We start from the raw sequence: 14,236 nt of genomic DNA, 5'->3' as shown, positions 1-14,236 counted from the left end.
AACTTAGCTTTTGTTGTGAACATTGGTGTGATCTGCTATTCAAAGATTTAGATTCAAGTTGGGAAAAGTCTGTATTCAGAGAAGATTAATTATGACCATCGGCAATTTTCAAACACAAATTCTGAACGAATTCACATTTAAGTTTCAGGAAGGACGTAAAAATCCTGCATTAAGATTCAATATACAAAGTTTTCACTGATTTGACAAGAGTGATGTTCCAAAGACAAGAGTCTTTATGAGCTATCCAGATGCTCACTTCCAGAGTCCTCCATTGCGATGGTGGGATGGGAAACTCTAGTTATCTTACACCGAAAACACAGATTCGATTCCCCACATGGGTACCATGTGTGAAGCCCATTTCTGGTGTCTCCCTCCATAATATTGCTGTATTGCTAAAACGTCGTAATACTCACTCACTCCATTTCTACGGACACTTGAATGCAAGAGTCATTATTAAACAGTAGTTAGGGGTGCTGAAACTTGAATGCTTTGCTTGAAAAGTGCTTGAATTGTGTTTCCAAGCTCTGTATGAAGCCTGTTACAGTTAAACCAACAGGTATCCACTACCCACCTGACATCCAAATAGGGCTCTCTACACTATAGTAGCCACTCCAAGGTTGTCTGGCTGTCATCAACGAGTCACGATCCCATTGTAAACCCTCGTAGTAACTATCTATAAGGTTCCATGCAATTGTGCTGCAAGACAATTAAGGCTTAAAAAATAAAAGAATTGGTTCTCAGGCAATGGTTTTTAAAATATAGTGCGAGTGGGCAGTGTCTTTTTTGGGGGTGTTTAAACTAGTATGTAGCCTAATAAACAGATGTGTACAATCAAGCTGGGAAAGGGCCTTCCTACATAAATGTATTCCTTGATGGGTAAAATACTCGAATACAGTATGTGACTACCATTGGACTTGGAATATTTAAGGATTTTTTTCATTGTTTTTCTTACAAATGAAAATAAAAACGAACCGTGCGGCGAACATTATGGTAATGCGGTCGGTGCCGGAGAACCAAGACTATTATTTTTTTTAACCTAATTAAGCATATTTTATTATTCATTCAGTAATACTTCAGCACATTTCAATATTTTACCTACACCATGAAAACAGGTTGATGTAGTGTCAAACCATGTAACATTTAATCCTTAAAGACCAATGATAAACAAGACAAACAGAGAAGAATAATTTTTTCATACCTTGTCATGAATCCATTGACATAATTTTGGTTTAAAATCTGAAAAAAAATAGTTTTTCGAAAAATATGAACATTACGCTTTTATGTTATATCATAAAGATGGGTTTAGAAGACTGTAGGGAAGTTGATAATATATATGTAAATTGGTAACATTCTGATAAAAAACAAGGTTATCAGTATTCTTTCCTTATCTTTATGGAAATTATTGTACCATTGCCATTGAGCTACTGACATATTGGATAGTTGGTACAGCTGTACGACCAATCTCCCAATCTACAGTGCTCACAACATATTGCCTTACTACTGAAATTTCTATATCAACCATTTGAGACACAAATAATATACAAACTGTCTAAACATTGGCAACTACCGTATTCAACGTAATAAGCGCCCTGCTCTAATAAGCGCCCACGGCGATATTTGCTGATATATTGGCTAGTGAACAATCTCAATTAGCACCTCTTCCAATTGATTAATGTACACAAGACTTATTCATTTGTGTATAATACGCACTCGTATGTTATATGCACCCTTAATTATGGGCAATTAAATCCTGGAAAAATATATCTGTCGTATATAAACATTTCAGGCTGTCAGGATAAACCATGAAATTTACGATCTTTCAACTCAAAACAATATTCTATTAAGAGCCCCCTATTTCTAATTTTGAGAGCGCCCAGGGCGCTTATTACGTCGAATACGTTATTTCATGTGGAATGTTTAAGGCACATAGATGTTTCCTGACTTTTCTGCTTTCTGAGAATGTTTTCCAAATAAACATGATAAAGAAGCTGATAACTTCAAGTCTTCAATCCATGCTAAGACCACCTCCCCAAAGCTCCTTGTTTCCAGTTCCAATCAATGCCTCTTTCCTTTAACTAATTGTTCCATGTCTGTTTACCCTGGCCCAGCAGCCCCCGCCGATGTTGTTGTTGAAGGAGCTGTAGTCTTCAGATGACCACAGCTGCTTGCCGGTGTGAAGGGCATCCACTGTTGACTTAGTGCCAGGGTAATGTACACTGGGAAAGACAAGATTACTATTGCTCAGAATGGCTTTTTGCTTTTCAACCATAACAGCCTTAAAATTTCAATTTCTGTAATGAATGAGTGAGTTAATGTTTCTTAAAGTCGCAGTCAGTAAAATCCCAGCTATATCAATGCAGCCTGGAAATAATCCACTGGACCAGGCAAACCAGTGACTGATACCATGAGCAATGATCCATGCCATCAGGGCATGATTTTTGGTTTGGTTTTGGTTGTTGTTTAACACCAAACTCAGCAATATTCCAGCTGTATGAGTATTTTACAAGCATATGTGTGATTACTGATTTTACGAAACAATTTAACTGTCAGATTTCTTGTATTTCCAGAGCCAGAGCGAAGATAATACATGAATTATTACACATGTGAGTGTAATCATTTCTTTATTACCCATTAATTTATAATCCTTTTGGTTCCCCTTTAGAAAAATGCACTGATCGCCACTGCTGTCCTAGAAAACCGCAACTATCTTCTATCTATCTATCTTCAGTGATGACGTAAGATTGGAATGACGTTAACAATGCTGTTCAGATGTGCGAGAAGTGATATATGTACTAGTGCACATATAACTCGTATGAATTTGGTTATTTCTAACACCATGGGTAATAAACCTCTCCATAGGTCACCTCAGGTGGACTTTCTAGTCAGCCAATTAGCATTGAGGCTTCTAACTCTGAATGACATGCATACCGACAAGCACATCTTATTTCTGTATCTAGGAAACGAATACAGTTAGGGAATTCCCAATACAAAAAATCTAGCCCTGCTATTATATCATTGTAGATGTTTAAAAATACATCCTGTCATTTCTGAGCGCCATGGCATCTATGCCCCAAAAGATGAACTATGGAAGTTATATCAGTATTCTCTGGCGGTCGTCTTTTTGCTAAGATTGACATTTCCGAAAAGGGACAAAAAAGAAATGAAGCCGATTCATATTCATATCTAAACCCATGCATCCTTCATTTTGATAAGGCGGACATAGTTTAGTCAGGGTTCACCTGACGGTGACCTACGGGGGTGTCGTCAGATCTCCATGCAGATAGGCATCCATCAGAAGTATTTGTTTGTTTGTTGTTCAACGCCGCACTCAGCAATATTCCAGCTATATGGCGGTGGTCTGTAAAATAATCGAGTCTGGACCAGACAATCCAGTGATTGACATCATGAGCATCGATCCACGCAAATGGGATCGATGATATGTGTCAACCAAGTCAGCGAGCCTGACCACCCGATCCCATTAGTCACCTTTTACAACAAGCATAGTCGCCTTTTACGGCATGTATGGGTTGCTGAAGACCTATTCTACCCAGTAAAAGCAATAGTTGCAACTTCCTTAGATGCATGAAAGTAAGTAATTCATTTGAAAAGTGTTTTGGAAATAAAAATGAAAGTCGCAGGGTCCTTCTCATAACCTTGACAAATAAAAAGTTATACATAGCACAAAAGTACTGTTTCTCACCAGGTACATTCTGAAATGAACAGCATCATGTTAACAAAGATTCTTATCAATAAGGAGTATCTCTGTATTTTGTAAAGCAATTTCTGAAATGTCAGATAATTACTATCCAGTTTCAGCCCCATCACTGCTGTTGAAAAGACGATTTTCGTTTCAAATGTATCAGAAAAAAATATATTAATCAGATTGTCATGATTAAGTCTGAACTCCATTGCAGTGCTTCATACCACACCAAGACATCACTTCTCTGAGCTGAAGATGATGCCAAAACATTTCTAACATTTGAATTTCAATTCCATGCCATGAACAAATCCAGGGACATAAAGCTCTTTCCATTCGACTCACAGTTCCATTGTGGAAGTTCAATTGTTTACCAACTGACAGTACTGTAGACAAACATTTCATTTTACCCGATGTAATCCACCGCTGCTGCAAGGTCTTTGTCCTTCAGGATATCCTGTTCCACCCCCCACACGCCATCCGCCGCCACAATACGCACATGGGAGAACCCCGTGTCATTGAGGACTTGTCTCAACAGCTGCACAGAGAAGGTCATCAACTTGTATTTCACTGATAACAATACAAATAAAGAGGAAGTGTATGTAATGCTTTATTTAAGAAATAAAGTGGTTTGTTCTCTCTGTAGCATTTTATAGCGCAATAAACAACGACTAGAGTCGTTTATTTCTTACATGAGATATGAACATTATGTACAGCCTCTTTAAGGATCTTCATAAAATGTACAAGATTATAAAGGGTATAAATATTTACCTGTTTTTAAATAATGATGACTCCCTGAAAACTATCTGTCCTCCGCAATGTCGGACCAGTCCGTTATATAAACAGGGAGGTTAAGGTATTTCCCAGATATTCTCACAATTTTAACGTCAATTGTCTGTACCTTTTCTCCCAATACCAAGTTGTCATATCTCTCCCACTTTGGGATACAATGGTTTGGCCAATGCGTTTATCTGCGTTGCCAAGCTACATCTATGGGGAACAACTCACTAACATTCCCTCTCGAAAATAATGTCATCCAATTTACAATGCATTCAATCACGGGCACTAAGTACTATATCAAGTGTCCATGATAGAAATTAAGAAATTGAAAATTAAGAAAATAAAAACATCTTCGAAAATCTAAATTTGTCTGACAAGGGAATTTAGTTTAGAATCCTAGATAAATCCTGTTCCTGTCTTGAACATAACTCTACAATTGTGCAAATGATAAATATTTCCGTAACAATGAATGTCTTAGTTCCAGAAAGATTGAAACTTATATGGAAGGTCACAAAACAATTTGAACAGAAATACTTTGAAAATTGAAATCCAAATTGTTCCCCATTTCAGTAAAAGCATGTAGTATGATTTGTCACAACACTGCTGATTTACATTTTTTAAACTCACCTTAATGTATGTGATGTCATATGGTCTTTCATTCCAAATCTGAAAAAATACATTCACAAATTGGTTTGAACATGGTAAGCCAAATAGCTCTTTCTTAGAAATTGAACAGATATAGGTGAAAATTAGGCCTCAGACATGGCCTGAAGTTCACTTTGTTTTGTTTTTCCCAAAATCTGGTCACATGAACAACTGATCCGAATTGAACTGTAAACTTGGATACAACTCATGATTTCAATCCCACCAAAACTACTGGTTGCTTTGTTTGTATTCGTCTCACCCCGATGTAGTCTATGGTGAGGTTGTGGGCGTCCCTGGCTCCCTGGACCCACTTCTGTACGTAGCTGGCCAGGACATCAGGGCTCTGGTACGGGTTCTGGGTCCCATTTCCGATCCAGCCAGGGAAGTTCCACGGAAGTCCATACAGCTTGATGTTGGGGTTCCTCTGAAAGACAAGATGTAGTTGACATGGACATGATGACAGATTCTGAAACGAGAAGCATCAACTCCCACTTCACACAGAACAGTTTTGTTCTGAATGAAGGGATAGACAGGATTGCTCTGTACTTAATTTCTAGTGTGCCACTGACCACTGTCAAAGATGAGTCTAAGTGTGCCAACAAGAACACAACTCTTGTTCCATGTTCATACCATGGGATGTCTTTTGACAAGAGATGGATAATAAGCGGTTGTAATCAAGAAAATTTGCCTTCTTCCTTTTCATTAATTGGTTTGTTTGTTGTTTTACACCACACTCAGCTATATGACCACGGTCATAACTGAGTCTGGACCAGACAATCAAGTGATTGATATCATAAGCATCGATCCACGCAATTGGGGTTGACGACATGCATCAACCAAGTCAGCAAGTCTGACCACCCGATCCCGTTCGTCGCCTTTTACCCTTTTCATTGAGATCAATCACATTCCAATCAGTTTCAGAATCCCATGTATATTTTATAAATCTTACTGTGCAATCAGTCTCATTAAAATCAGATTTTGGTCCTCGCTACCGCTAAACAAAGATCTGAGGACATCTCATTACGAGTCACGTCAGAACGACCTTTTGTGAACTTTGACCAACAAATGAAATGACTAACAAGAAGTCGACATAAGCCAATCAGAAAGCATCTTTCTCAAGCTATACAGCACTCGTTTCAAACTGGCAATGTCGATTCAAAATTTGAAAAGTGAACAAAAGAACATAATAAAATGTCTAATGTATTGCCTAGATTGTGTGGCAGTACGTAGCACGGGTAATGCAATGTCACTCCTGTTCACAAGTTTACCCCACTGGAGCAACAGATAGACAATGTTTTTGATGGATTGAATCGTTAAGCCCATAACTGACTTTCGGTATAGCCCGTGGTAAACTTTTCGAGGTTGCATAATTAGAAAGTACATTCCAACTGTCACTTTCCTGATATGGTAAGCGACGTCTTGTTTGGTCGGATGAAAAGTTGTTACGGATGACCCGTAGTGGGATGTCCTCAGATCTTTGTTTAGCAGTTGCAAAAACTAAGATCTGATTTGAATGAGATTGACTGCAATTAGCGTGTTTGTATATTCATTATATATGCTGGTACACATTACTTCTAGTATAGAACATTCAGCACTGGCTTCATATACATCATCACAGGGTATTATATAAACTAGATAAGATATCAAAGTGTGCCCTTAATGTACATAATGTAGGAACATAATGTAACCGCCATTACAATATTAACCATGCCATTGGCACTACAATACAGGGAATTTCAAACCCTAGTCTGTTTAACACTAAAAATGAATTTACAGTCTGTTTATTACATATCAAAATTTTCAAATTACTTTAACCATGACACTCAGTTCCCTATCAGCTAATATAAGTTTGTTTTACATCTATATTACATACAGGGGCGGTCGGGTAGCCTAGTGGTTAAAGCGTTCGCTCGTCACGCCTAAGACCAGGGTTCGACATGGGTACAATTTGTGAAGCCCATTTCTGGTGTCCCCCTCCGTGATATTGCTGGAATATTGCTAAAAGCAGCGTAAAACCATACTCACACACACACACACCATATTACATACTATCTGGAACATACATAACAAGGTGTAAAACCAATACACAATATATCAACAACAAAAATCTTAAAGTTTAACAGTACATTGTTGAAAAAATCTTAATTGTCTTACTATTACTCTGTAGCCATGATTCATTGGTAAATCTGATTGCTGGGGGAATGCTACTGTCCAGATTGTCAGGGTTTCACTGTACTCTGATAAACATAAAACAAGCACACCTTCTTTGCTTCTCCCATGAGCCACCACTCGTACCCTCTCTGGTAGTTCTCCTCCCAGCTGTTGTGCATGTGGGACGCCTCAGTAGCATCTTACCATGAAATAGAAATGTACATAGAACTCCGCTCTACTGTTTACATGCTAAAAGGTATTCATAAAATACCTAGTCTATAACAAACACAGTGAGCCAACCTGGCTATTTCAAATACAGTGAAACCACATGAATCCTTATTCTAGTGTTCCCAGAGATTCTGTCCGGATTAACAAATCGTTGGCACTGACTAGGGTTGGTTCAGGTAAATTGGGTACTGACTACTACTGAATAGGAGCCAGGTACCCACAGGACTACCCCGACATGTGGTTAGTCATGTGATATATTGTTTAATGACAAAATATTATCTACCCTCCATGGTTACACTATAAGTCACTGATGTTGGCACTTCTTTCTAACAATCCACACATTCTTTCTGACTTTTATGTTTAAATAAAGATAAAACTTCAGTGTATACGTTTTATACATGTATCTAAATACTTTTTGCCAGGGCTCCATTCAAACAATTCCAAGCAGACATTTTGTACCCAACTCCTGGGACCTACAGCAGGACCCCAGGTAGGGTCGGGTGATGGGGGTGTTGGTACCCGGGTAGTAAATTTGGCCCAGCCCTAGTACTGACACACTTTGTATACAAGTCATGTAACCGTTCCCAACAAGATCGTCCAGATGGTGAGGTTTCTGGATTAACAGCGTCCGGACTAATGAGGTTTCACTGAATACTTGATTAATTACCATTAACCAAGACCATTTCACTTTATCATCCCCCATGAGAATACGAAGGCAGTATCTGTGCCCAGTGTCTAGTTGTACAGGCTGACTAATAAGCATATAAGAATGGGCCTGTTCCAACATGTGGCCTGACCTTGCAGCAATAGAAATTGGCACTCGTCCTATGGTCCTTGCCAAACTGCTCAATAGTATAGGTATCATAAGGACAAGTAGAAATTTGCCCTTTTAAAGGTTTTGCTATATGTTATCATTATAAGCACTTGAGGACAAAAACTGTTAGTTTCTATCGCTGCCTTGCCCTGGTATCATTATTCACTGCATATGGCATGACACCTCGAATGTTGCTGACATCAGCACATAATAACTTGTACTCATTCCAGCAATAGAAACTAATGTTTTTAATCCACCAGACCGTATAATGATAACATATAGCAAAACCCTTATAAACAACAAATTTCTACTAGTTCTATGATATAATAAGTATTGGGCAGTTTCGCAAGGACTCCAGGACAAGCGCCAATTTCTATCACTGCATTCACTGTATCATAAGTCCAGACAGAAATTATTCCTTGCATTTCAAATGGTCTAATACGAAACTCTTCTCATTTCAAAGATGTGTAAGGATATGAATAGCAGTGGGAAGATATGTAACATATGTAACCTTTGTTACCTAACAGCATTAAAGAGGTCGTTAACGAATTGTTTGATTCTGATGGAATTATTTCAAACAGACCCAACTCTTCTAGGGAGAAAAAAACAGACGTGTCGGTTATTTGTTGGACTCCAGTGAACAACTCAAATTTGGATTTGTTAAAAAGGTCCTTTGGTCCACAAGTGATGGGCCACGATGAATAGTAAGTGTGAAATTGTAGAAAATTCTATTAAATGATGACCGTAAATATTGAAATTAGAACATAATCACAAAATCCTGAAAATGTTATAGGACTAAAATGGTGGGATTCAGAGTGACACACAATACCTAGTTTCTAAAAGGACAATGGTACAAAGCTATGGGAAACCTGTAATCTCACAGTTTCATGCTATACAGAGTGCCATTCTTTCCATGATGTACATTCTACCAGGGCCATAGTTAACTTGTAATAGCTGTGGGGCGAAAGTTGTGAAGTATTTGCATCGAGGTCGCGAAGCAACTGAGTTTATTTGAGGGTCTGAACTTTGTGTGGCCCCCTTACCCCCTCCCTTCTAGCTACGGCCCTGGCAACATGCTCCATACCTGAACTCTGTGAGTCACCTCCAATTTCAACTTTTAGTATTTGCAGGGAGGCAGCAAAGTTGGGCTGAAACATGTATCAACAATTATTGTCTGCATCACAAAATATGTCATTGGTTTGTTGTTTAAGCTGCACTCAAACATATTCCAGATATATGATTGTAGTCTATAAACAATCAAGTCTGGACTAGACATAAATGTTCCAGCAATTGATACTATGTGCACCATTCCATGGTACGATGACACACAATCAATCTTGTCACCGACCCTTACCATCTGATCAATGTACAGTGATGTAGTCATGTTTTAGGATGAGCAGAAGTGCACTTTACCGGGACAATTTTTCATATTTCAGTTAGCGCTGCGTGGAGAATGGGAGAATCCCATACAAAAATAGACATGCTAGAAAGTGTGCAGTATTTTGAAATACAAACACTTATGATTTTTTAATGTGACGACTTCCCACTTCCAACTGTTTCAACTCATGTTACCACCTGAGACACTTTATAAAATCCAGATATAATATTGCACAATGTTCTACAGTCATGTATTGTGCCGGTATGACACATTGCATCATACATGTGACACAGATGTAGGGACCAATCATTAGGTAATATTTCTGGACCAGTTATTGTATAACATGTCAATATAGTTCGAACGAACAATAACATGCATGAATTTACCTCCAAATAAATTATGTTTCTGCGAGCCCCATAATCACAGTAACTACTTTATGTCTAATATACACTTATGAGGACAACATGAATAATGAGACCGATATAGCAGTACAAAAGTTTTATAGCACACCTATTGTACTCCTACTGTAAAACATGAATGGATGATTGTATTCACTGATGTTCCTACCATGGCTATTCCCAACTGGACTGAAGCAAGAAGAAGCTCAAGCAGCCAGGCAGTTTCAAGTTGTTTGATGATGCCCCTGGCTCATCTTCCTGAGGCAAGGGAGTTAACTGACCGAAAAAGTCCAGTTTCCACTCTTGCCGAACTAGACTGAAATTATGGAGCTATATTTGGACCAGGCTAACAAGTATTTGCATAGTTCAATCAAAATTCTGTAACGAAATCGACATCCGGTTTGTAAACTGCTGTGCAGATGTCGGTCAGTTGCAGGATTTGCAAAGCTTGTATAGCCCCAACTCAACGTCAACAGATACTTTCATAATCTTTTCATGGTTTTTATCAAGGTGGTTACCTGATTTGATGCACTTAGTGAAGAAAGACCCATTTTATCTCAATATAGATTTTGATTATCGATCAGATTGTCTTGACTTGGCGTCACCATTTTGTTTGAAGCAAATGGAAGTGCTATGAGAGGTGGAATCTGATTGGTCAATAGGAGGGACATAGAAGGAACATAACTCGTAACAGCCACTGGTGGCATTATGATCTAACCTGGAAATTCCTGCCTAGTTCAGCAAGCGTGGAAACTGGACTTTTACAGTCAGTTAACTCCCTTGCCTCGGGAAGATGCCTCTGGTTCTGTGGAAGCTGGCATCAGTTCACCTCAGTGATTTTATTGGAGACAAATGTCATAAGGACAATTTCATTATTTCATCAATTTTTTATAGGACATTCTTCTTCATCATTACCAAATCTGAAAATAGTCAATCTCATTAAATCAGATCTTATTTCTCGCTTCCGCTAAACAAAGATCTGAGGACATCCCATTACGGGTCACGTCAGAACGACCTTTCACGAATTTTGACCCACCAATGAAATGACTGACAAGAAATCTACATTAGCCAATCAGAAGTCAGCTTTCTCGAGCTTTAAAAGTTTCAAACTGGCGACTACGCTTCGAAACATATTTTGACGTATTCTCGATTAAAAAAACTCTGAACACTCTGGAATGGCTTATAGATGGCCTAGATTGTATGGATATAATCATAAAACCTGTAACTGTCGTTTGGAATACACCGTGTTAAATATTTCGTGGTTGCATGATTAGAAAACAGATTCCGACTGTCACTATCATGATCTGGTAAACGACGCTCTGATTGGTCGGATGAAAGGTCGTTCTGACGTGACCCCTGATGGGATGTCCTCAGATCTTTGTTTAGCGGTAGCCAGAACTGAGGTCTGATTTTAATTCTGGAATTGAAAAAATGAAAGTCATGGGTCCTTGTCATTACCTGATGTAGAAATCAGTTGAAAGATAAATTTTGTGGTTTATGCTGACAGCCGGAAATGTTTATGTACGACAGATATACTTTTTTCCAGAATTTAATTGCCAATAATAAAGGGTGCATATAACACACTAGTGCGTATTATACACGAATAAGGGAAGGAAGCGGTGGATATTATATGCAAATAGGGGTTGGAGGGGTGCTAATTGGGATTGTTCACTAGCCAATATATTAGCAAATCTTGACGTGGGCGCTGATTAGAACAGCGCGCTTATTACGTCAAATACGGTATATCGTGGCATGTCAGCCTAATGTGGGAGGAAAGCATGAAGTGATGCAGGTCTCAGACGTTTACCACTTTGGTGAAACCCACCAGCATGGGTATGGTGCTGACAAACCTAGAAACATAATCGGGGCGAACCAGGATTCGAACCCACAATCATAGGTTTCTGGAGTGCCAAAGGGATGCAACTCTGCACAGTGAATCGCGGCGCCTTAGACGACTGGGCCCCCCATGCATCCACCAATCTAAGTTAAAAGTACCCACTCTAATTCATTGACACATATTACCAATCCCGGCTATCCGAGTTTCGTGACCCTCTGTGACCAGGGTTAGAGTAAGTCCCCAGCATTCTGTTGTAAGAGGCGCCTAATTGGCTCAGGTGGTTACTCAAAGCGTAATGTGTCACATCCAAAAACATGAAAAATGAAACTCATCGCTTCATAGACTAGATCCTACCTGTGTTTGTATTGCGTCACCGTTATCAATAAAGATTTTGCAGACACTAACTTTACTACATTTCATGACTGATAATGAAGACTCATCTAATTAAGACTTGCTACAGCTAATTTTAGGTCAAATTAGCTCTTCACTGGTATGTTTTCAAGACATATTATTTTGTTCTTTATCTTTTGAAAATCAATCTTGAACATATAAAACCCAGCATACACACTGGCATCATGCCACACAAATTCAAAAATACCTTGAACAGGTAATCCAAGACTTCATTTCTCTGTTTTTCAGGATAAGCTTTCAATAATTTTGATGTTGCCTGAAACATAAATGCACAATTTAATCAAATGTTACCTGTATGGATGGAAAACAATGATAGAAAATATTGTGCACTTGAGGATATACAAAACCCAGGCTAAACCAAAGCATCCATAGTCCACACAAAAACCTTCGTTATCATGGTAGGCAATGTGCATACAAAATGTCATCAGATGTATGAAAAAAAGGCACCCACCCCCACCTCTAGATCCGCCACTGATCTTTATCATAAATTAACTATAGGGATTTGTTTCATGATTTCCCTTTCTATCATATTCTTTTGTTTTTATTTTAGAGTGTGTATATCTGTATTCCCTGTTTTTCATGTTGCACATAACAATATACAGGAATGTCACTCATAAACACACTCAAACATTATTTCCTGTGAACAAGAACTTTTCACTGCAGGATTGGACCATTTTCACAGCAATTTTATGTATTTAAACCTTGATATTTTTTCTGGGTCTATATTTGCGCGGAACAAAAACACGCTTACACGCCCACCCTCTATGTTGCGACTGCCTCAAACTATCAGTGTCTATTTATGTTTCAATGTTGTTGTGGTTTTTTTCTTTTATTGTTTTTAAAAGTACCTGTTACATGTAATGTGCTTCAAGCAGAAAGCCCATCACATATAGCACAACTTGTCAGTACATCTTAGTTTTTTTTACAGAAAATAACATACCCCTCACTCACACATTCACTGCATATATCATGTATGCACAAACTATTAAAGTTTATATATCATATTGCAGTGCAGGAAAGTACATGGTCTCAAACATTAAAGTCTTAAGTATAAAACTAAAATTAAAATGGAAATTGCTCCTCGTTTACGAAAAGTTTATGATAGCACCAAAGAATTGCTGCTGATTACCTGTTTTGAAAGCAAAATCTTTTTCAATGTTGTATTGTGAAAAAGATTCCTTTTTATAAACATGAAAAAAAGGTTTTGTATTTTGAAATTTGCATCTATAAATATAGAATTTTGCAATAAGTAAAAGTAAATCAACACTTTATCTGTTTTTATGTTCTCTTTAACTCCAAAAAGTATCCACACTGACACTTCATCCTAAAATCGTTATATTACATCAGTCCCCAAACACGTTAGTAATTGTTTCCTTTTCATTGTGACAGAAGGAGCACAGATCTTTTTGAACATAATTAAGTATTCAGAAAAGTATTAGTGGTGAGAATTATGTGGGTAATTGTGTATTGAAGCCATCACAGTTTGACATCCTGTGTTGTAGTGAATATTTTTATTACAAATATTGTTCCAATTTAAGTTTTCAAATTGTAATTCCCACTTTTCCTGTCCTTTAGTTTTTAATTTATGTAACAAAGTTTCAGCATGACAACTCAAGTGAGAACCAGGTCAAATTGTGACGTGACTAACAAGTGACGTCACATCAAACACTATGACGTATATGTCATACACTTAATACAGCATGGGCCAGCATGTAATCGACTTGTGTGGATTTTTTATTAAAAAAATATAAAATGGCAAACGGCAAATCAAATAGCTAGATTTTTTAACAAGTAATGATAACGATAAATATCTATCCATTAGGGCTTCAACGAGTTCTCGAGTACTCGGGGTTGGGTCGGTTTTAGTGGGACTCGAGTACTCGATAAGGGGAGATCA

General features: G+C 38.0%; 1 protein-coding gene across 1 annotated transcript in view; it reads right to left on the bottom strand.

The window, feature by feature from the left end:
• LOC139452371 (galactocerebrosidase-like) overlaps nucleotides 1–14,236 on the bottom strand; it is a 29,775-nt gene that overhangs the window by 14,530 nt on the left and 1,009 nt on the right. The window contains exons 2-10 of the mRNA XM_071233830.1: nucleotides 12,527–12,595; nucleotides 9,400–9,463; nucleotides 7,384–7,472; nucleotides 5,382–5,546; nucleotides 5,105–5,143; nucleotides 4,108–4,235; nucleotides 2,099–2,216; nucleotides 1,199–1,236; nucleotides 572–696 (exon numbers count right to left, since the gene is read on the bottom strand). Coding sequence (XP_071089931.1) covers nucleotides 572–696; nucleotides 1,199–1,236; nucleotides 2,099–2,216; nucleotides 4,108–4,235; nucleotides 5,105–5,143; nucleotides 5,382–5,546; nucleotides 7,384–7,472; nucleotides 9,400–9,463; nucleotides 12,527–12,595 — 835 coding nt within the window. The remainder of the gene's footprint in view (nucleotides 1–571; nucleotides 697–1,198; nucleotides 1,237–2,098; nucleotides 2,217–4,107; nucleotides 4,236–5,104; nucleotides 5,144–5,381; nucleotides 5,547–7,383; nucleotides 7,473–9,399; nucleotides 9,464–12,526; nucleotides 12,596–14,236) is intronic.

This window comes from Haliotis cracherodii, unplaced genomic scaffold (assembly GCF_022045235.1).
Source record: "Haliotis cracherodii isolate W230 unplaced genomic scaffold, xgHalCrac1.p SCAF_9, whole genome shotgun sequence".
Classification (NCBI taxonomy): domain Eukaryota; kingdom Metazoa; phylum Mollusca; class Gastropoda; order Lepetellida; family Haliotidae; genus Haliotis; species Haliotis cracherodii.
The sequence above is the reverse complement of the archived record's forward strand: the minus strand, read 5'-3'. Positions and strand labels throughout refer to the sequence as shown.